Below are 21,595 nucleotides of genomic sequence, written 5' to 3'. Positions count from 1 at the left end.
TCAGACTTTGTCCCCAGGAGCGAGAGTGGGTGCGAGCCCATGTGCTTAGGCCTGTGGAAGCTCTTGCTCTTGCTCCACATCTGTGACTGCAGATGTTTATTTTGGTCTGTAGGCTTACTTTGTAGGAGACGAGGCATCCCTCGTGTTCTGTGTAGCAATGGGATATTTTGACATACAAATTGACAAAATCATTAAATAATCTAGTGTTCCAACCCCTCAGTTAACATTTCAACTCAAACCCAGAGAGGAAGTGACTTACCCAAGGTAAAATCACCCTGTCTAGCTAATTAGTGATATGACAAGGACTAGAACACATATCTCTGCATGTAATCATCTTTATAATTTCTAAAATGGTTACCATCTCCACCCCTAGCCAGGGAACAAAACAGGCACTGTTTTTCTGAACTAGTGAATTAATAAAGATTTGGGCTTTGTATTTAATTTGCAGAAAATTTAACAGTTAAGAGCTTACAAAAGTAGATTGTTTAGAAAATCAACACTAATAGATGGGCAAAGCAACATAAGCAGACAAGTGAAAATACAGATATCTAAAATATTCAGCAGTATGGGAATAGCTTAGAAAGCAATATAACAATTTTGATAGACTGTTTTGCAATCAATAAAATGCCAGTTGTGATGACTTAGAAAGAAATAGTGTTACTATACTAGAGATTCTGGATGGGTTCCTTTTATACTTTCATTTCTTCTTTACTGTGCCTTGTACTGACCCTTGAGTGTTTTTAGTAAGTTCAAATTTCTTTACATTTAAAGCACTAATTTTATGTATAGAATGTTAACTAATGTCAGTCTGAAATTCACGTAGTCTAGTCAGTCTGAAATTCACCCATTTATTTTCTGGCCTGTATACCACGGAAAGTAGTTATTTTTGCTTTTGTTGTTCTTGATTTGTACGTTAAAAACTAGCTGAAATGAGAGTTGGTAAAGATTTAGTGAACTGATAGAAAATGTTTCTATTACTTGCTAGAACCATCTGAGTGTAAGTTTAAAAAAAAAAAAGCTTTTCTAAAAATGAAATCAGTATCTTAATCAAATGTGTATTTCCTCCTTGTAGAGCCTCTGTTATGCACCTAAAGCCATACCGGAAACTCCAGAAGAAAGTGCGACCTTTGGAAATCAGCAAGGAAACTCTGAGAACTCCTATGAGCCACCAACAGGCTATAAATGATGAAAAATGCAAAGCTAGCTGTATGAAACCAAGTGTCTTTCCTTCAGCCTCTCTTGGTAAAGCATCATCTCGAAAGCCTTTTGGAATCCTTTCTCCAAATGTTCTGTGCAGTATGAGTGGGAAGAGTCCTGAAGAGAGCAGCTTGAATGTTAAAACCAAGAAGAATGCATCGTCTGCAACAATCCACCAGGGTGAAGAAGGGGAAGGGCCGCTTGATATCTGGGCTGTTGTGAAACCGGGAAATACCAAGGAAAAGATTGCATTCTTTGCAGCCCACCAGTGTAGTAATAGAATAGGATCTATGAAAATAAAAAGCTCCTGGGATATTGATGGGAGAGCTACTAAAAGAAGGAAAAAATCAGGGGATCTTAAAAAAGCCAAGATACAGTTGGAAAGGATGAAGGAAGTCAACAGCAGATGCTACCAACCTGAGCCTTTTGCGTGTGGCATCGAGCACTGTTCTGTGCATTACGTGAGTGACAACGGGGACGGAGTCTATGCCGGGAGGCCTTTGTCGGTCATACAAATGGTTGCCTTCCTCGAGCAAAGAGCCAGTGCTCTGCTAGCCAGTTGTGCGAAAAACTGCACTAACTCACCTGCTGTGGTGCGGTTTTCTGGGCAATCCAGAGGTGTGCCCCCAGCCCCCGAGCCCTTGTCTGCCCCAGGAGCATGTGAAGAACCCATGGAAAGGAGAAATCCTGAGGTTGGTGAACCACAGAGTGAGCCAGTCCGTGTCCTTGACATGGTAGCCAGGCTGGAGTCTGAGTGCCTGAAGCGGCAGAGCCAGCGTGAGCCTGGGAGCCTCTCGAGGAATAACAGCTTCCGTCGCAATGTGGGCCGCGTGTTGCTTGTGAGTGGCACCCAGGCTGAGGAAAGCAAAACAAACAAAGGCGCCTTGGAGGTACCTGACACTCAGGTGAAAACTGTGGGGTCTGTATCTGTGGACTGTGGCCCCTTAAGGGCTGACCATTGTCCTCCCAAGGGGGACCAGGCCTGGGACGGCGCTCCTCGGGGCTGTCCCTCATTGCCAGCAGGCGTGAGTTTGCACACGGACAGTGCAGAATTAGAGCCAGACCAGCAGACTGCCATGAAAAACAGCAATAGACATGATGTGGAAATGACAGAGGAACTTGTTGGGTCACCTTTTCCTCCTCGCACCTGTCCCCAAGCCATTGAATTGCCCCCAGATGCTATTGATGGTATGAGTGAAGAGCTTATGCCTCTTGCTAGCCAAAATCCTGATCAGAGAAGAAAAGAATCTTTGTGCATTAGTATCACTGTGTCCAAGGTAGAGAAAGACCAGCCTTCCAGTTCAAAGTCCTGCGAAGACCCACTTCCAGGGATGTTGTTTTTTTTGCCATCTGGTCAGCACCAGCCGGGCTGTTCCCAGCGGAATGAAAGCACAACAGAAGAGTCTTCCGAGGCCAGTCAGCTTGACGATGCTGCTGAGGGTGACTGTGCATCTGAGGAGAAAAGTGTCTCGGCTGATTCATTTGTCCCGCTGGCTTCTGGGGAAAGTACATTACCAGTGCTTGAGGCATCCAGTTGGAAGAAGCAGGTGTCACATGACTTTCTGGAGACCAGGTTTAAAATCCAGCAGCTTTTGGAGCCTCAGCAGTACATGGCTTTTCTGCCCCACCACATTATGGTGAAAATCTTCAGGTTACTTCCCACTAAGAGTTTAGTGGCTCTTAAGTGTACCTGCTGCTATTTCAAGTTTATCATTGAATATTACAATATCAGGCCAGCAGATTCTCGCTGGGTTCGGGATCCACGCTATAGAGAGGATCCGTGCAAGCAGTGCAAGAAAAAATACGTGAAAGGGGATGTGTCCCTGTGCCGGTGGCACCCCAAGCCCTATTGCCAGGCATTGCCCTATGGGCCGGGATACTGGATGTGCTGCCACCGGTCTCAGAAGGGCTTCCCTGGCTGTAAGCTGGGGCTTCATGACAATCACTGGGTCCCTGCTTGCCATAGCTTTAATCGGGCAATCCATAAGAAAGCAAAAGGGACTGAAACTGAAGAGGAGTACTAAAGTTTATGTGCGAGGCAACGGACTGATTTTTAAAACTGCAGAACACCACCGAGCTACGCCGTTCCAGTGAGTGTTGCTTGCCTCTCAGTCTTCGCTCCAGGAGAATCTCTGCTACTCCATCAGGACCGCCATTGCTCAGGCATCTTAAATCTCTGAATTCACGAGCTGTACAAGAAAATCGGTCTCATCGTTTTCTAGTGGTGCCTCATGTTTGATCCAGGGTTGTATCCCCCAGTTTGATCCACTTGGCTGTGAATAACTATGCCTGTTTTCCCAAAGCAAATCCTTCTTCAAAGGATTGTTCAAAGAAGACTTGCCACCATCAAGAATGTTCAGCAAAGTTCATCGCAGACTATGCAGGCAATCCCCAAAAAGGGGTTCTGGGCATGTTTTGAGCACTGGCACCATATCCGAAATAAGTGAATAGTGTCCTATGAAAAGAATAGCAGTACTCTTGGGTGAAAAGTATGCTTACAAAGAAAAGTTAGGCACCTTACCTTAGACCTTGTATGCTTGATCTGTGAGATTGATGTTTGTGGTTGGAGATGGATTTCATGCCCTGTGGTGTTTACAGTGTATATAATGGTTGTGTTTTCATAGGGCTATGAAAGTGCACATTAAACCCGAGCGCCTTTACTTTAGATGAGTGCTTTTGGCCCCTCTGTAAATAACACTATTAAAATCCAGTTGTGAATAGCGGACAGCTGACTGAACATAATCACCACAATGCAGCTAGGATAGTGTTGCAGCTACAATTGTGTGGTTTTTTTTTTTTGGTTTTTTGTTTTTCTGGTCTCGTCTCAAATTTGTATAAAATATGAATGTTTCCCAAATAAACTATGAATGTTTTCTGTATAATATATGAATGTTTCTAAGAAGAAACTCTAAATAGTTAAGAGGTTAACCTGTTGAAAGGATACCAAATGATGGTTTAACTGGACAACCTTAAAAAATTAGCATAGAGAACAATCCTTTGTTATATTTTAGTGATTCACCAAGAATGAGAGAATATTATATAGTCAGATTATAACATTTTTGTCTATTTTATTCTTTCTGTCTGGTTACAAATTTTTTTTAACTTCAATAAAAACATGCATCTTAAATGGGACCTGAGTTTTGCAGATGTGTTTTCTTTTTTTGAGGTAATATTGATGAGGGATATTGTGAACTGAATCCTAAGAATTAAAAAAAAAAAATTTGAGTTGTTGGAAGGGGAGAGAGAATTCTTTTCTTCCACTGGAAAGAGACCATCTTCACTTAACATTATGAGCTTACATTTTTGCAACCCTTTAACACTTAGTTTGAATTTGTTGTCTGCCCAGCACCCTCTGTATTTTCTGTTGGATGAGGTATTATTATCTATGCGTAATGAGTTAATTGTTTAGAAGTCATGGAGAATATATTCAGACCTATGGTCATGTAACGCTTGGCAGGGCTGGAAGGTATCTGGCCCCAGAAAGCTGCTGTGGAGGACCTAGAAGCTAGGTTGGCTTGAAATTGAGTACCCACCAAAAAAGCCTTGGAGCTGCATCAGCTCTGGGCTGTGGAGAAGCGATGGTAAATGTGCCAGGGGTGGGGCTGACGTGAAAGGGATGGGTGAAGGCTCTGGTGGTCCCACAGGAGAAAGATGGAAAGGTGGAGTATGCTTTGGCCAGGGCTGCCAAGCAGAGTGGGGCAGGGCTGGAGTCCGGGAGCCAGGTTCACCTGTGGCTGAGGTGGTATGTGGCCACAGAGCAGCTTCTTTCTTACCTTATCCTTAGGCAGTAGCTGCTCTTGCCTGAAGAGGGGGGACTGAAACTGAAAAGTGTCTCTGGATGCTGAACAAGTCTGCCCTGCAGGCACATCGCGATGATACCTGCGACCTGCTCGGCTGGAGCCTGTCTGTGACACAGGACCAGGAGAGGCTGCGAAGGCTGACTTCCCCTTCAGGGTGTCGGGGTCCTTCCTCACGACTCACCCCAGCCGAGGTACATGAGAATGCTTTCCATCCCCTGGGCTGAAGTTTCCAGCGCTTGTCGTCCTCCCCGGTGGTTTGCTCTAAACTGGCAATCTCTGTGTGTACCTTCCTAATAGGTTTGTTGTGACTCCTAATTTAGGATTAAAGGAGATGTGCACATGCAGGACTTCGTACAGCTTGGTGTGTGGGATGTTAGCTTTCATTGTTATTGGCTCTTGGTTCTTCTACATGTGCCCAGGTGGTTTTCCCAAGTCAGCCGTTCTAGATGTGGTTTTCACGTGGGACACAAGCTGTGAGTCTGCGAGGGCCTGAACTGACCAAGAGCCACGGACAGGAAGAATGATGCCCTAACCCCATCTTGGCATGCAGTTCTCGGGGTTCTCGGAATCACTGATGATCCCTTTTGAACCGTGATGCAAGACCCACTCCCCAGGGGTGTCTGTGTGAATGACAAGAGGATTTTGGCAGGTGGGGCCCGAGGGCACCCTGGTCTTCATTTCTAGGCAAGTGTAGCTTTTCCCCTTAGGAGAAAGATGCTGTGCTTCAGAGCCCCCTAGTGCCAAGCTGGGGAAACCAGCTCACGTTTTACTTCTGCAACAGTGCAGTGCTACCTGCCTTCCTGCATGGCTGCAGAATCCTAGACTCACAAGAAAGGAAGTAAGAATGTGGGCTCGAAGACCCTAGGCTCAGCCCAACTCCACCCCCGTGGGGACCCAAATAATAAAGGATTCTTACCCCTTCAGCTTTTGCTCAGAGGGTCTGATATACCTGGCCTAGATTCTCTCCCACCCCTCACTTTACCATTTGAAAGAAAATGCAGAACCAGAGTAAATCTGGAAGAGTCAGCAGCTCCCTGCCCCCAATCCCTGGGGCAGTTTGGCTTTGTTCCCTGCTCAGTGGATGAGACCAGATACAGGCAGGGATGAACTGGAAAGGGAAAAAGGGCCAAGATTAGAACTTTTTCTTCAGGCCTTGTCAAAACAACTCTGGCATTAAAATGGCCATGTGAAAGGATCATTCACAACTGGCCACATTCCCTGCCCTAACAAACACACAGCCTGTGCACAGGAGGCGTGTCCTTCGCAGCCCCTGCCCCGTCCTGTTCACCTTGGTTGGCTGCACGGTGCCTCCAGGTACCTCTCTACCGCCACCGCCCCTTTGGTGTGTGGAGCCCCCTCCACTTGGGGCTCACGCAGGGCAGCTTGGTCATGCCACCCCTCAGTGCCTCACACCCAGTACACACCCTCCATAAAATGTTTATATCCCTCTCTAGTCGTCATCTTGATGTGACAGGTGCTGGCAGGTTCTGATTGCTCTGAGCTCTGCTGTAACTCCTTCTAGTATGAGAAACCTGAAGGGGGATGAAGGCATCTGGGAGGATCTTTTCCTCTGGCCACAGCTGGTCCCATGGGAGCTTTCTTGGTTCGAGTCACGTCCACAGTAGCCCTAGGAGTTTTGCTGGGTAACTGTCAGTTGTGCATTTGATATGATCTGGGCTTTGTCGTGGCTTCCCCGGCAGCAGTTGCTTTGGGCTTTCTGACTGCAGAAGGCTGTGAACTGATGGTTAAGCTTGATCTAGGAGTCCCCTTCCTGGACTCTGTCCAATCACCCTTCTAACTTGGACTTGTCAGAGCCTCCCTGCCAACCTTTACGGACTGGCCTCAGACACTATTCTTACCATGTGGGTCTTCCCGGGCATTTTTCCATGGCTCCAATAGCCTCTGTTCCTTCTTTACTCAGCAGACTGGCTACTCCTCCTCTCCTGCATCCCACAGCCTACCTCAAAAACAGAATAAAGACAGTCTGCGCTACAACGCTGCCATACACGGTAGACTGCACCACTAACCGGAGCTGATGTTATTTAGCTCTTACTGTCAGGGGCCACGCGGCACTTACGTAAAGGCGTTCTCTGCTGTGCACAGTGACTGGCACTCGGGGAATCTGACAGCTTCTATCCCGGGTTTTCCTTTGGGTTCAAACAAGCTAGAGCTGCAATCTCCAAGACTGGTGAAAGTATCTTTGTGGGAAATGTGCAGTACCTTCTAATGACATGCACCTAAGTGTGTGGCCATACCTGGTGTTTGCATAACCTCACGGGAAAAGCAAACAATACTGTGGTTATGAACCCTTTGGGGACTTCCAGTGTATTTACACCTAACTGGTTTAAGCAAAACCCACAGTTAGGCAGCAACCCTATTCTAGGTGGTTTGTTTGACCTGGGTGTTATTTTAGAGGAGCAGGACCACTGAAGTTGATAGTTGGGAAGGGAGTGGCAGCAGAGAGATGGCCATCTCTTACACCACAGCTCTGGTGAGACGTGGTGTTCCTCTGTTTAAAAAGCAAAATGAAACCTTCCCCTCTCAAAGGCCCCCATCCCCTCTTCAGTTTGCAGAGAACAGGCCTCAGAACAAATTAATTTTGGGATCCGTTGTTTCAAATTCTTTTTGGATTAAGATTCTTTTGGGGCTATAAAAGTTTAAAATTAGAAAGCCCTACTTAAATGTTTTGCTTTTCTCTTTGGAATGATAAAACCCAGCAGGGATTAGGTTCTAAAGTTAGCATTTAGGGGGAAAATGGCACAAAGCTGAACTTACTCTTGTAAGTCCTGTGTGTCCATCACCCACCCAGCAGAGAATGATATACACCGGGTACAGTGGTGGGAAATGCATTAAGTCCTGTAAGAGGACTTGTTCTTGCTGAATGATGAGCAGTGTACAGACACCAAGACTCGGGGGATAGCAGATCCCATCATCTAGTTAATTGGGGCAGAATCACTTGTGCTATTTAAATTATTTCCCTCCTTTATGTCCACCCTCTGCCCCCGATCAGAAAATCAAATAGCTGCTTTACCAACTGGTATTTTCAGATGTCTATTAAGTAGTATGAAGAGGTTGATACAGATTCAAAATCAATTAGTTGCCAACCAGTAAAACGTAGAGCAAAGTTGTATTTAATTGCGTTGGTCCCCTGTCCATTACAAGGGGAAATGGCCCGTTTGTATAACTGAGTGTCTGCAGTCCAGTGGGAGGATAGGGATGGAGCCAAGCCTGGGCACGCCCAGCTTCCGTGTTCTGGGACTGAGCTGTTGGCCTTCTCTGCTCTGCCTCACCAAGCCTCCTGTATGGGCAGCCAAGCACGATTCTGCTGCAGGGTGCGTGGCCTGCCACAAACCTCCTTCCACCCCAGCCCTGATTGATTCTTCTTCTAAGCAGAGATGGTGCTTTGGCTGCCCTGGCATCTAAGCTGGGACCTCTTGCATGATCTTATCCTTTTCCAAGGCCAGGAGCCTCGCTTTCAGGCTTCCAGCGTGTGCTCTGCAGAGGCTCTTTATTGTGTACCTTCTCAACAGGAAACTACTGACACACCCAAAAAGAGTGAATTCAAGGAGGGTTTATTACAAGTGTGTAGATACAGGGGCAAGCCTTCCCCAATTTTTGTGGCCCAGGGCAAGAATACAAATGAACCCTCCTGCAGCCCCTCTGCCCTCTTAATATTTTTCATGCTTACTAGATGAAATAATGTTTTTGGATATCTTGAGTTAAATTCTATTATAAAAATACATTTTACCTATTTCTTTTTACCTTTTTTAATGAGACTACCAGAAAGTTTAAAATCAGATGTGTGGAAAAAAAAAAAAAATCAGATGTGTGGGCTACATTAAATATTATATTGCACAGCACTGCTATAGGTCAATGCTCTTATTTTTTTTTAAGACATGGCAAGTAGAGGTTCTCCAGAGAGCTCTCCAGAGAAACGGATTTATTAAAAAATATTTATTTACTTATATTTTGGCTGTGTTGGGTCTTAGTTGCAGCCCACGTGGGCTCTGTAGTTGCGGCACGTGGGCTCAGTAGTTGTGGTGCACAGGCTTAGTTGCCCCGCAGCATGTAGGATCTTAGTTCCCTGACCAGGAATCGAACCCACGTCCCCCTGCACTGGAAGGCGGATTCTTAACCCCTGAACCACCAGGGAAGTCCCGGTCAGTGCTTTTAAAATGTTAATGTACATACGTATTATTGAAATAATTCTGATTCTGATGGCACCCAATACCCTTCATTTCTCACAAGCTCCCAGGTGATGCTGCAGGTCCTAGGATCACACCGTGAGCAGCAGCAACTCCAGAGAAATTAGGTGCTAAAGATCTTGGGCGTAGTATATCAGAGGCCTCTGCGGGAGCTCTCCAGCTCTTAGCAGGCTTTTTCTCAAAGGCCATCAATGCAGTAGAACTCCCAACTTAAGCCAGTACCAATGCCCCTGGGCCAGAAAATAGGGGCACCACCCTGTGGGTGGGTGCTAGACGTGGTCCTTACTACTTTGAAGGCAACTATTACACTGCTGACACAGAAGATATGCCCCGTTTCTATCATTCATTAATCAACTTTGGATTGGGAGGTGTGTCCCTCCCATCTACTACTTCCAAACCACTTGCCACTTTCTTACCGAAATCTAGAGCCACCTACTTGCTTATGCTGTAGAAATGTCTTCCTGATAATGTTTTAAATTTAGGGAAATAAGTTGCTGGGAAGGGTAGGAGAGCCCTTTCCTCAAAATCCAGGTGTCTTCTGAAGTCATACAGTAAATGCCAGAAAACCACGCCCAGAGGGGAGACAATGAACAAGCTGATATGCACCTGGAGGTTATTAGTGCCCTCATGACACTGAGCTGCTTCCACTCCACTGACTCCAGCCCGCTTGTCAACACTTACCTAGTGCTGGCAGACACCTCCTGCCTATTTCTCACTTTTTTAAAGGGACCATTTGAATTCTCTATCAGATTTTCTCCCCACCAGACTATCCCTCACTCCTTCCCAGAAAAAGCACAACAAAAAAGTCACTGATGTGGCTCTTGCTGTTTTACCATCCCTTTTCTTCTAGAAAAGACTGTCCCACTGGTGGTTTCTGGTTTGTTTTTGTTTTTTTTTTTTTTAAAAAGGGACTTCCCTGGTGGTCCAGTGGTAAAGAATCCACCTTACAACGCAGAGGATGCGGGTTTGATCCCTGGTCGGGGAACTAAGATCCCACGTGCCGCGGTGCAACTAAGCTGTGCGCCACAACTACTGAGCTCTTGCACCTCAACTGGAGCCCACGTGCCGCAAACTAGAGCCCACAATCCCTGGAGCCTGTGCGCCACAATTAGAGAAGAGATAAAAAACCCTTCACGTCACAACTAGAGAGAAGCCCACGCAACACAACGAAAGATCCCGCGTACGGCAACTGAGACCTGACGCAGCCCCAAAAAATAAATAAATAATAAATATCACTGCCAGAGACCTGCATCAAATGATGGCTACAGGAGAAAAATGCATCTTTAGAGAAAGATGTAACTGGTAAGCGACTGATTTTCGAGCTTACTAAAGATGGACCATTATTGTTAATACCACTATAATTTTAAAAAAGTATTAACAGGCATTTTTCATTACCTGGCAAAAAATTCTTAAAAAAATTATCCTATAATTTGTATAAAATACTCCAGAGTTAGATCTCATTCTTGCTACCCTCAATGTATTCAGCAGAAATGAATAATCAGAGCTTGAAAAAGATATATGTATTTGCAAAGTACTGTTAAAAGATTTATTGCAATAATACAATAATAGTTTAGAAAACATTTGTATGACTCAAACTGGTTTGGAAGTCGCAGAGCAGTGGGGAATCCCTGCAACATGACGCGGCAAGGAGATTCTTTAACAGCATGCCACCAAATGTTCTTCCCCAAATTATCAATACACGACTCCTTAAATGAATCCTGTCCACTCCCCGATGTTGACACTGTTTTTCCCCTTAACTTACAGATGTGCAAAACTTTTCTTAGTTATACTCCATTACAAAAAAAGTCTTTAACAGACCATTTTAAGCAGCCTATTTGGTGCCTGTGAGTTTTTTTAGTATTACCTTGTTTCAACAAATCGTCTTATGATGGAAAACATGACCAAGTTCTATGGCTTGTTGTTTAAAAAAAAAATACCAGCTTCAATTTTTTAAAAAGCTGTGTACATATGGTTCTGGCACCTACATGAAAGATTTTAATGAGCAGCAAAGAGAGTAGAAAAAACAGTGGTTGAAATGTATATTTAAGAATATTTACAGGGTGGATCCAGTGCAAAATAATGAAAACCAAAATATCTCAGCAGTGTAAGCCAGTATGTTGGTGTTCAAAACCATAAAAGGTTTGATCATTTAACCCTAAGTAAAGTGCCTCCAGTTGATATTAACAACAAAACATAACCTATCAATCCCTACATTTCCCATATCCTTGTAAGTTTTGTTGAATTACTCTGGTTTGCGATCTCATGGTTTCATAAGAGGAATTACTTGAGACAAACCATGACTGTTGTGCATCTTTCAGCTGAAGTCATTCCCTGCCCCCAAGCCCCGAATCCCAGTGTTCCAACTCTTAAGACTAAGCTCTTCTTTCTGAGGGTTTGAGTGCCTAGACAACTCTTATGGGATTTTAAGTTCATTTGGTATTTGTTAAAGTCTACCACAGCCTCCCTCTATGAACTACGCTACAGACCTGGATAGGACAATGCAACCCAGCAATCATGAAGCCCAGCACTTAAAACAGATACTGGCTGTATAAGAACCCACAAGGAGAAAAGCCTGTTTCCTCCCTAAGTGGAAAATTTATAGTCAGGAACTTGGAACTCCTGGATAGGAATAAACACCCTTCTGCAATTCTACCCCAAACTCTACCCAAACACTAAATATACCAACAGCAAGAGCTATATATAGCACCTCGGATTTGGAGGCAAAGTATCAACTATAATAATTACAAGGAGAAAAGAAGCTATAGGGCAGGGCAAACCTCCAAGTGATTTATGAGGTACTATCATGCTAATCACACTAACAAGATATGGTGATAATGCCTGTTAGGAATTTTTCATTGGATTTCACTTTGTAGTTGTTACATAGATTTCTTTTTGCAGTTATTAAAAATAAAAATCTACTTACATATTTGTACATAATGCCTCTCTACAGCTTTCTTACAAGATTGTCACTAAGAGAATGACAAGACACATTAGCTGAAAAGGATCTCTTGGTGAGGGAAAATTCTTTCCATCAGAGCTTTCCCAGGATACAGAAGAGCGGTATTAGCTGTAATGATGTGCTCTGCATTTCAGAGCAAAGGTAGTGTCTTTAGTGCAACAAAGACCTCTAGGAAACAAACAAGCAGGGTGGTTTTCCCTAGAAAAACCTGCCACTTACTAAATCCCTTAGAAAGAAACCAGACACCAGAAAAATGACCACAGGCCACTTCAGTGACTTTTAACCTGTGCCCAGGCAGGAATTTAGCTTCCATAAGGGAATAACCTTAATCACTTATTTTTCACTCACAGAAAATAAGTTCAATATCAAAACGCACATAGTGTGGATGGTAGGAATTCAATAATCTAGGTACGAATGAACTTAATTCCCCTCAAAATCCAAGGAAATAGTTCTTAAATCTCTAGGACATTACTGCAGCCAGGATTTCTTCTCTTCATGGATGTGGGTCCTACAGAAAAAAGGACCTTAGTTTCTTTGCTGTGTGGGGAGAAAGAAAACAGGAACGTCCCACAGGCCACAAGACAGCAGCACAAGTGAAATCATTTTTTAAACTACCTCTCCCCCACCAAAAAAAACCCCTACCCTTTGAAAACAAGACAAAAATCCTTGACCTAAAAACCAAGCATGACCAAATTATAAAGAAATCAAGTGTTTCAAACTGCCTGCTTGTTCTCTGTACAAAAAATAATGGCATAAAAACAAACTCATAGTAAACAGTTACCTTTCAAATCCTAACCATCAGGAATCACTTCCTGGTGATTCAACCTCTGAAGCAAAGTGTTTAGGAACAGCCTTAGCATCACAGGGACCACCACGGCAGCCGCGTCTCTGGGGCCAACGGCCTGTGGTGGGAAGGGGTTCTGTGTGTTTCTGCCTCAAAAGAACTGGCCACGCACACAGGGCCTTCCTCCACCGGCGCTGGTCTGGGAGAAGGACCTGAGACCCCTCTGTTCTGTTAATTATCATAAGCATGTCAGTCACCGCCACGGCCCAGTCGACAAAGAGAAATGCTCGTCTCCCTGTTTTAAAAAAACCCAACAGCGTCACCTCTTTCTGTTCCAGGCACTATCTTAGCTAACACGTAACGTTTACTAGGGCGTGGAGGAAGAGCTTTCTCCAGGCCGATCTGGTGCGGCGCAGTCCCTGCTCGTTAACGGTGTCCAGTGTAAGCTTTAAACCAGGAGGTGACGGAGGCCGCGGCCGAGGAGATCATCCCACCGGCACTGCTGCTCGCAATGGGCGGGGACGCCTGGGTGCTCTGGCTCTCGGAGGCTTCCACGGGCTGCGAAGGAATGTCACAGAACCGGGGGCTGGGCAGGTTCTCCCAGTCGGTGCCCAGGTCGGTTTCCTCGTCACTTACATGCTCGTCTCCACTCTCGTCTGATTCTCCAGCAACTCCAGGATCCACAAACTCCATGGACTCCTCCAGATCTGCTCGCACTTCAAAGGGTCCCGACCTGTGCGCAGACAGTGAGGGCCCCTTTAAGACAAGCACCCCTCTTGCAACATAAGACCCGATGGGACGCGCGGCAGGCCCAGAGCCCTCACCACACCCACGACTGGTCTAGAATCGAGCTTTTCTTTACCTAAATAATAACGGCCATCCAAGTAATGAAAAAAACACCACACCACACTTTCCCTCAACTCAACCTACTTGGGAAGACCCTGGATGGAAAAAAGCCATCCGCTGAGACTAGGCATGATGGTCCAACATACGATTTCCTGTTTCAAACCACCACAGTATCCATGCATGCCAATGAGAGAATTCTGACAAAAACAGTCACTTGATGCATACACGGGCATATCAGTGGAACAATAAAGCTGTACAGGTGTTCTCTGCCTCGTGGAAGCCCCCAATTATTAAACTCTTAAGACTCACAGGGGCTAAATGATAGGGTTGTATGCATGTTAGCAAAGCTTCCTTGGATCAGTGTCAATAGCAAGCTCCTGCACGCATTTTAAGATATCATTACATAATTTTCTAGGGACACATTTACAGCATTGAATGAGATACAACTATTTAGAACATATTCATCTGGAATAGTGCATATTTCTGCACTATATTTCAGGAGGAAACTATTTTTATTTCCCAAAGGTCCCTAATGACATCATCACCTCCCAGTCAGGCCTCATCCCCTGTGGCCGCTCCTCAGGGCCACCGGGGAACGCTTGTGAGCACACGCCACACGGCCCCTGCTGCTCTTCCCTGCCCCCTTTCTAGCTCCCGCCTCAGGGGAACCAGGCTGCATTTCCTCTGGGTGGGCGGTCACCCCGCCTACTGCCCCCCTCCAGGGGGTGTCCCTGCAGCCAGCTACAGGGTGGGACCACATCACTCCAGCAGCCTCCCCCCTGCTGTCCCCAAGATAAGGACACGATGCCTTGGTTCACTTAAGAGTTTCACTGACAGTTACTTTGGGGAAAATGACAGACATTAGCAAAAACAACAGACATGAGAAATAACTTAGAATTGTACAGCCTGTCATTTTAGTCTATGGTGCAAACTTCTCTGCAGCCTTTATGATGATAAAAGCCTAGCGCTGGCCTCCAGTGCACCTCACAAGACCTGTACCTTCTGACTCCCTTTTCCCAGGGTCAAGCAACCTTCATTCTTCCAAGACAACCCTGCTTCCCAGTTAAAACACAGCAATAGCATAGAGCCAGCATTTCTGTTCCAGGCACTGGAGTCCCCGTTGGCCTCTCAGATGTCTGAGCCAACCAGTCGCAAAACACAAGCCAGCGGGGGCTCTTCCCCCCCTCCCTCACGCTCCCGCCTGCTATGACCAAATAAGCCCCCTTTCCACCCTGTGTCCCCCCGGCTCAGGCCCTCACTGCACCCCACCCCCACCCCACTCCTCACCGGGGTCCCACCTCCTCCGGTCAGCCTGCCTCCACCCCTCTCCTCATGGCAGCTGCCTACCAAAAAACGGTCACAATGTAAGTGCCTTAGCTGGGCTCCCTCTTTTCCTGAACACAAAGCTCTTGGATTCTGTTCTGTTCAGCTCCACCGTCCAGGGGGCCTCAGCATCTGCTGCCAGGTTTCATCTCCCAAACCCCCCAGGCTCCCTCATAGACCCAGGTCAGCCCTCCACTGCAGTCACTTCCTTGCTGCCAGCCCAAGAGGCACAGCCTGTTTTCTGTTCCTATTTGATGCTGCCAGATCTCCTCGTGGGGTCCCTCTCGCCATGAGACTGCCATCACCCCCAGGCCCTCTCTTCAAGGGTTTTCCCAGGAAACAGGCAGGAGTGATACACGGGGGGAAATGACACTCCCTCCAGGCAGAGCTCCCTGCCGGAAGCCACGGGGACTCCAGTTCTCTGCTTGGAGCTGCATGGGGCAGAGTCCGGCTGGCCTGGAGAAAGTGCCCAATTAAGTACTTCTAATGAAAAAACTATACGGAGGGTGGGAGGGAAGCACAAGAGAGAGGCGATATGGGGATATATGTATATGTATAGCTGATTCACTTTGTTGTACAGCAGAAACTAACACAACGCTGTAAAGCAATTATACTCTAATAAAGATGTTAAAAAAAAAAAAAGAAAGAAAAGAAAAAACTAGTAAATGATTCCCAAAGTGGCCAGTCTGAACAATTTTAGTTCCAACGAGTAACCTGTGGGAGAAGACATTTCTCCACTCAGCCTCTGTCCTGTCACTTCTAGCTTAGAGGTCTATTATCTGCCCAGCACACCCCAAGCCACACACACCCCCCACACAAAATTAACTAGCAAAAGAATTAAGTCTTTTCACTTAATGGCTTTGGGAATAAAGATTTTCAAATCATTCCTTCAGTCTTCAGTTTAGCTGAATAACTGATATCTTTTTTATTCAGGACTCTGAAGCCAAGAGTACTCATTCTTTCATGATGCTGTAGGGAGTTATTCTCATCGATTAAGGCAACAAAATGTTCTTTTTGGCTTTTAGGAAGTCTCTTTTGCAAAATATTTCAAAAATATTATATGATAGAATATACAACCTCAAGAGTGAACCCTACTGTAAACCAGAAACTTTGGACAAAAATGATGTGTTAATCATGGTAAAGACTGGATCAGATAAGAAAAATCAATAGATATTAAATCCAGGGGGAAATTCTGATGAGGATAACTGCACGGTCTCAAAGCATCTCCCAACTGACTGCTCCTTAGTTGCAAGGAAGGAAGAACACAGGAAGTGTACAGAGGAGAAGGTGGAAGGCATCCTGACTGGGTGATCGAATTAACATCATCAGTGAGGGACAGATGGCCACTGTGGGCCTCTGGATGTGACACCCAGGAGACATTCACCTAGGCAGCATTCCAGCCTGGAATGCATAACCTGATCTCATTTCAAGGAAACATCAGAATAAAAGTTCTACTAAAAAAGAAGGAAAAAACGGTAATGTCATGAAAAACAAATGAGGCTGTGAAAATGTTCCAGATTTAAAGGAGGTTAAAGAAACAGAGCAACTAAACACAACATCCAACTCAAGACTGGACCCTGTACTTGGGGTGAGGTGCTATAAAGGACATTTTTGGTCCACTGACAAAATGTGCATATGGCAGTATTGTATCAATGTTAAATTTGCTGATGTTGATAACTGTACTGTGGTTAAAAGCAAGAAAATATCCCTATTTTTAAAAAATACATATTGAAGTATTTAAGGGTCAACAGCCATGATGTATGTAACTTATCCTCATAGGGTTCAGAAAAAAAAAAGTTTTTTGTGTACGTATGTGTATATATGAAGATAAGAGAGAGAGAAACTGCACAAATGATAAGCAAACATGGTAAAAATACCAACAAAGGTGAATCTGGGCAAAGGGTATATGTGTCTTTGTATTATTTTTATTTTTTGCATTTTTTCTGTAAGTTTGAATTTATTTCAAAGAAAAAAAAAGTTTATGTTGCATTCAGGATGGGATCTTCAGTTCAGCTGGTCTCAATGGAAGCAGGAAGTCCCACCCAGGTTTATTAACAACCTCTCTAGAGCCTTGATCCTGACTGAGGCAGGTGTGAAAGGGGCCTCCTGAGGCTTACCTCCTGACCTCCTGGCTCACAGACACGAACTCCACAGCCTGGCTGTGCACGTGTACTCCTGTCGGACAGAGCCCTCTAAATGGAGAGCTGACTTGAGGGCAGCTCAAAGAAAACTTCAGACCCACCAAAGAAATCCAGCCCTAAAAGAAAGGTGTTTGTTTTCCTAAACAACCAGCAACACTGGGTTATCATCAATCCTTTCCATTTTTGCCAAACTGATGGTTGAAAACTAGAAAGCTGTTTAGAAGTGCATTTCTTTATTCTTGACTGAGGCTGAAGATTTTTTTCCATTTGAATACTGACTACTTGCACTTCTTTTGTGTGAAATGCCTGCCTGAATCCTTTGTCTATTTTTCTATTAGGTTTATCTTTCTTTTATGGATTTGAAAGATTTAAGTAGTCTAGATTTTAATCCGCTATTATAAAGGTTGCAAAACATACCTGTTGCTTGTCTTTTAACTTTGTTTATGGTATCTTTTACCAGAGACATTTTGTTTTGACACAGTAAAATGTGTAACTCCTTTCCTTTATGGTTTTTGGGTTTTGTAGCTTGCTTGGAATTCTCTCCCCACCCTGTGATTATAAAAATCGTCTTTTCTCCTAGTTATTTTACAGGTTTTATTAAAAAATAAAGTAATAAGGTCTTTCATATCATCTGGAATTTATTTTTACATATGGAATGTAGTATGATTCCAACTTTTCCCCATATAAATACCCAACTGGCCCACCACCACTGAGCTGCTATTATTATCCGATTCAACATGCCACCCTATCATCTATTATATTCCTACATACACAAGGGCCTGTTTTTGGCCTCTTTATTTTCTTCCTCTAATTGCTCCACCTATTTGCATGCTAACAGCAGATAATAAAGGTTTTAATTACCTTTATACTATGTTTTAAAACGGGCCAAGCCCATCCCTTATTATTCTTTTTCAAAATTTCCTTTCAGACTGTGCTTCTAGTTGAACTTTGGAATCAGCTTAACAAAGTGAAATATCTGTTGAAATTCTGATCAGGTTTCCTTTTGGGCAGAAGTGGCATTTTTACCATACTGAGGCTTCCCGTCCTAGAAAATCCTCAGGGTCTTCGCGGCATCGGACTTACTTTCATTCAGTCCCATACCTCATACAGTGCCTGACAGACGTTCAGGAAATACATGTTGAATAATTTTTTTTTTGTTTCATATTTTCTTTATATAGGTTTACAAATATTTTGTAATGATTATTCTTATATAATTTATATTTTTTGTTGCTACAATAAAAGGGACCTTTTTTCCATTACATTTTCTAACTAGTTGCTGTTGGCATATAAGAGAGCAATTGGTCTTTGTACGTTTAGCTTGTATCTAGGCACCATACTGAACTATCACTTCTAAGAGTTTCTTAGTTCTCTTGGATAACCAGTTCAATAATCACACCATCTACCAATCTCACCTTCTTTCCAATATAAACACACCTTACTTCTTTGTAAAAATCTTTTGCCTTGGCTAGGCCTCCACAGCAATGTTAACATAGCAGTGATAGCAGGCATTCTTGGCTTTTCCTGACTGTAAGGGAAAGGTTCTATTAAATATCAATGTAAGTAACATGTCATTAAGTATAGTAGTTTTTGCTGTAGTTTTGTAGTAAGTATCCTTTATTAATAACCTATTTTTAATTTGCTAATTGTTTTCCCTTAATTATTAATGGGAACTGAATTTTATTCATTGCTTTTCTCCCATCTATCAGGTTGATCTTATGCAGGTAAAGCAGTTGGCACAGTGTCTATAAATATTGGCTCAATAAACATTAGCTGTTATTATTAAGGATAAATTTCCTAACGTGGAATGCTTTACAAATAATGTATAGAGAGGATGGCAAGCAAACTCACAGGAATCAACCACTAGAAACGGGATGGATTTCTAACAGGTTTCTGAGGCTTATAAACTAATGAATGGGATTTGGGGTGAGGAGAATGAACTCCCTCTAAAATGGCACAAAATTCTAGGTGTATCTGCAGTTTCCTGGAGAGATTTCACAGCTTTTCCCAGAGGGGTCTGTGTCCCAGAAAAGTTAACTATGGTTTTAAATGGGGGGTTGTTGAGGAAGAGAAGAAACAAAAAACAAGGTTAAGGGCAGATTACCAAGATTAAGGGCAGATTACCAAGGTTAAATTCACTGCAACATGGAGGGGGGTCTCCCTTTGAGCCACGGTTCCAGTGTCAAAGAAAATGAATGATGGGGAAGGCAGTCCCAAAAGAACTTTCCCACCTTTTGTTTTTCTTTCTTCTCTTTCAAAAGTTCAAATACATTAACCGAGTCATATCTGCAGAAATGTATAGAGAGACTGCCCAGAGCAAGGGAAAAAGATAAGCACCCAGAGAATGGGTGCTTGTTTGGTCCCAAAGATAAGCCTCATCTATGTTATGTTTTTAAGGGCTGAGAGACTAAAAAGATCCCATAGACCAGTCCTGGTTGGTCTTTTTTTGTTACTTACTCCTGTTTTTAAGATAATGGATTTCAAACTAGCTCATCTCATAAACTTCTCATACCCTTTATCTCCAACAAATGGTGGCCAGATAGACTCAGTGACAAAAAGAAAATTGTGAATAATTGTTATGATGGGAAAGAATGAACAGGCTCAAAAGAAAATGCACAAGAATCGGGAGAGACACTAGGCAGCGCTAAGAAAGAATCAGATGTGGATTCAAAGTAACAGACTTTGGTCTTCAGGGACAGCACAAGAAGTCCCTACTCCAGGAATATAAGGGTTTTTCTATTCTGTTTTAGGTGTTAAAAATGTTTGATACTAATTTCCTCTGAGAAATGATTATGTAAGGACCATAAGGGATCAAATATGACTAGCCCTTGTTTCCTTCCATACAGGACTGTGTTATCTTTGTCCCTTCTGGAGAGTTTGGGGCTTGGGATCAGGCCCCTGTTCTCTGCCCACACATACAGCAACTCTACTTAAAAGTCGTCGTAACACCACCACTTAGAGAAAAGTAACAAACACCCTTCTTACCTGCCTAGGTGTTCAGCATTCGGACTGACCAAGTACATTAGATTCCTGAGAGTATGCAGTGGTTGTAATTGATCTAAATTTACATGCTAGAAAAAGAAAAAAACTGATTAATATTTTCAACCATGTAGCAAATTAAAAATTAGCTCACAGCGTTATTTTCCATACCTGAGAAAAGCACAGGTAAAGAATATTTGTATTTAGTTTCTTCACTGCTCGAGTAAATTTCTGTTTGCTGAGGTTTTCTCCACAAAATTCACTGTAAAACAAATGTACGATTTGTAAAGTTGTGATTTTTGAAGAAATTCTATGGTAAAATGTTCATTTTGAAGAGTATGCTTCACACTACAGTTCAGTACAAAACATACCCCATGTCCTTTGCTCTTAATAAATTGCACTTAACAGAAACTCTTCTAAGGATGAACTACTGCTCTCATAGCAATTTCACCACATCCATAAAATTACAAACACACGTATCTTTTGACCAAGCAATCCTACATCTGAAAACTCACTCTACACAAATGCTTGCACACTAATAGAACAACGAATGTACAAGATTATTCCTTGAAGTATAAATAGGGGACAGAGCAGACCAGTATGATCTTGGTATACCTGTACAAACAAAAACTTTGCTACTATCCACGTTAGGCAGAGTGACGGCTGAAAGCCAACGATGGCCCTAAAGGCGCCACAGAATCTGCAGCCTCCTGCCCCTGCTGCCTCGTCCTCTCACTCTCCCCGGGCTCTGCACCTGCCCTCCTCCTTGCCCAGGGATCCTGTGGCCTGCTCCCGGCCTCCCCCAGGTTGACATGTGACTGCACACCTGCCCAGTCAGACGTGGTAAACCCTTCCTTGCCCTCACAAGCCCGCTCTTTCACCTGCTCTAATGGTCTCCCGAGCACTCATCACCACCTGCCGTCCTGTTCGTTTATCATGTGTCTCTCCATTAAAAGTTAAGTGCCAGAAGGGCAGAGGTTATGTTTTCATCACCACTGTACCCCCTCAGTGCCTAGAACAGTGCCTGGCACATAGCAGGTGCTCAACAAATCTTCGTAAATAAATAACAAATTTAAAAAGCAAGGTGCAAAACACCTTAGTTTGGCATGATACCTTCTGTGTTTAAAGGGGGGTGGTGGTAGTGGTAATAACACACATTAATATTTACTTGAAACGCAAGGACAACCGGAGGGAGACAGGAAGGTCTTCGTAGGAACTGGGTGGACTATAAACCTTTACAATTTAAAACAATTTTAAACCACGTGTTTTTCATTTAGAAAAAAAACAGAAGTGTTATAATTTATCCAGTTCTTACACATAAGCATGCCCTCTGAATATCCTGGTTTTCCCTTAAATTATCTTTT

At 43.8% G+C, this 21,595-nt stretch overlaps 2 protein-coding genes across 15 annotated transcripts in view; one reads left to right on the top strand and one right to left on the bottom strand.

The window, feature by feature from the left end:
• FBXO34 (F-box protein 34) overlaps positions 1-12,824 on the top strand; it is a 94,667-nt gene extending 81,843 nt beyond the window's left edge. For 9 of the 11 annotated variants that reach the window (XM_082386519.1, XM_082386524.1, XM_082386522.1 and 6 more), the window contains one exon: positions 1,073-4,334. In XM_082386519.1, coding sequence (XP_082242645.1) covers positions 1,073-3,221 — 2,149 coding nt within the window. In that variant the 3' untranslated portion in view covers positions 3,222-4,334. Of the gene's footprint in view, positions 1-1,072; positions 4,335-4,981 lie in introns of those variants that run through there. The other 2 variants (XR_014242967.1, XR_014242968.1) reach the window with 1 other exon arrangement.
• The window catches only part of ATG14 (autophagy related 14), a gene marked incomplete at its 3' end in the record, with an annotated part of 43,806 nt that continues 26,471 nt past the window's right edge, over positions 4,261-21,595 (bottom strand). The window contains exons 8-11 of one of the 4 annotated variants that reach the window (XM_082386597.1): positions 20,403-20,493; positions 20,238-20,323; positions 13,582-13,678; positions 4,283-4,396 (exon numbers count right to left, since the gene is read on the bottom strand). In XM_082386597.1, coding sequence (XP_082242723.1) covers positions 4,283-4,396; positions 13,582-13,678; positions 20,238-20,323; positions 20,403-20,493 — 388 coding nt within the window. The other 3 variants (XM_082386596.1, XM_082386598.1, XM_082386595.1) reach the window with 3 other exon arrangements.

The sequence above is a fragment of the Balaenoptera borealis genome, assembly GCF_965194805.1.
Source record: "Balaenoptera borealis genome assembly, chromosome: 3".
Taxonomy (NCBI): domain Eukaryota; kingdom Metazoa; phylum Chordata; class Mammalia; order Artiodactyla; family Balaenopteridae; genus Balaenoptera; species Balaenoptera borealis.
This window is presented reverse-complemented; position numbering and strand designations above follow the sequence as displayed.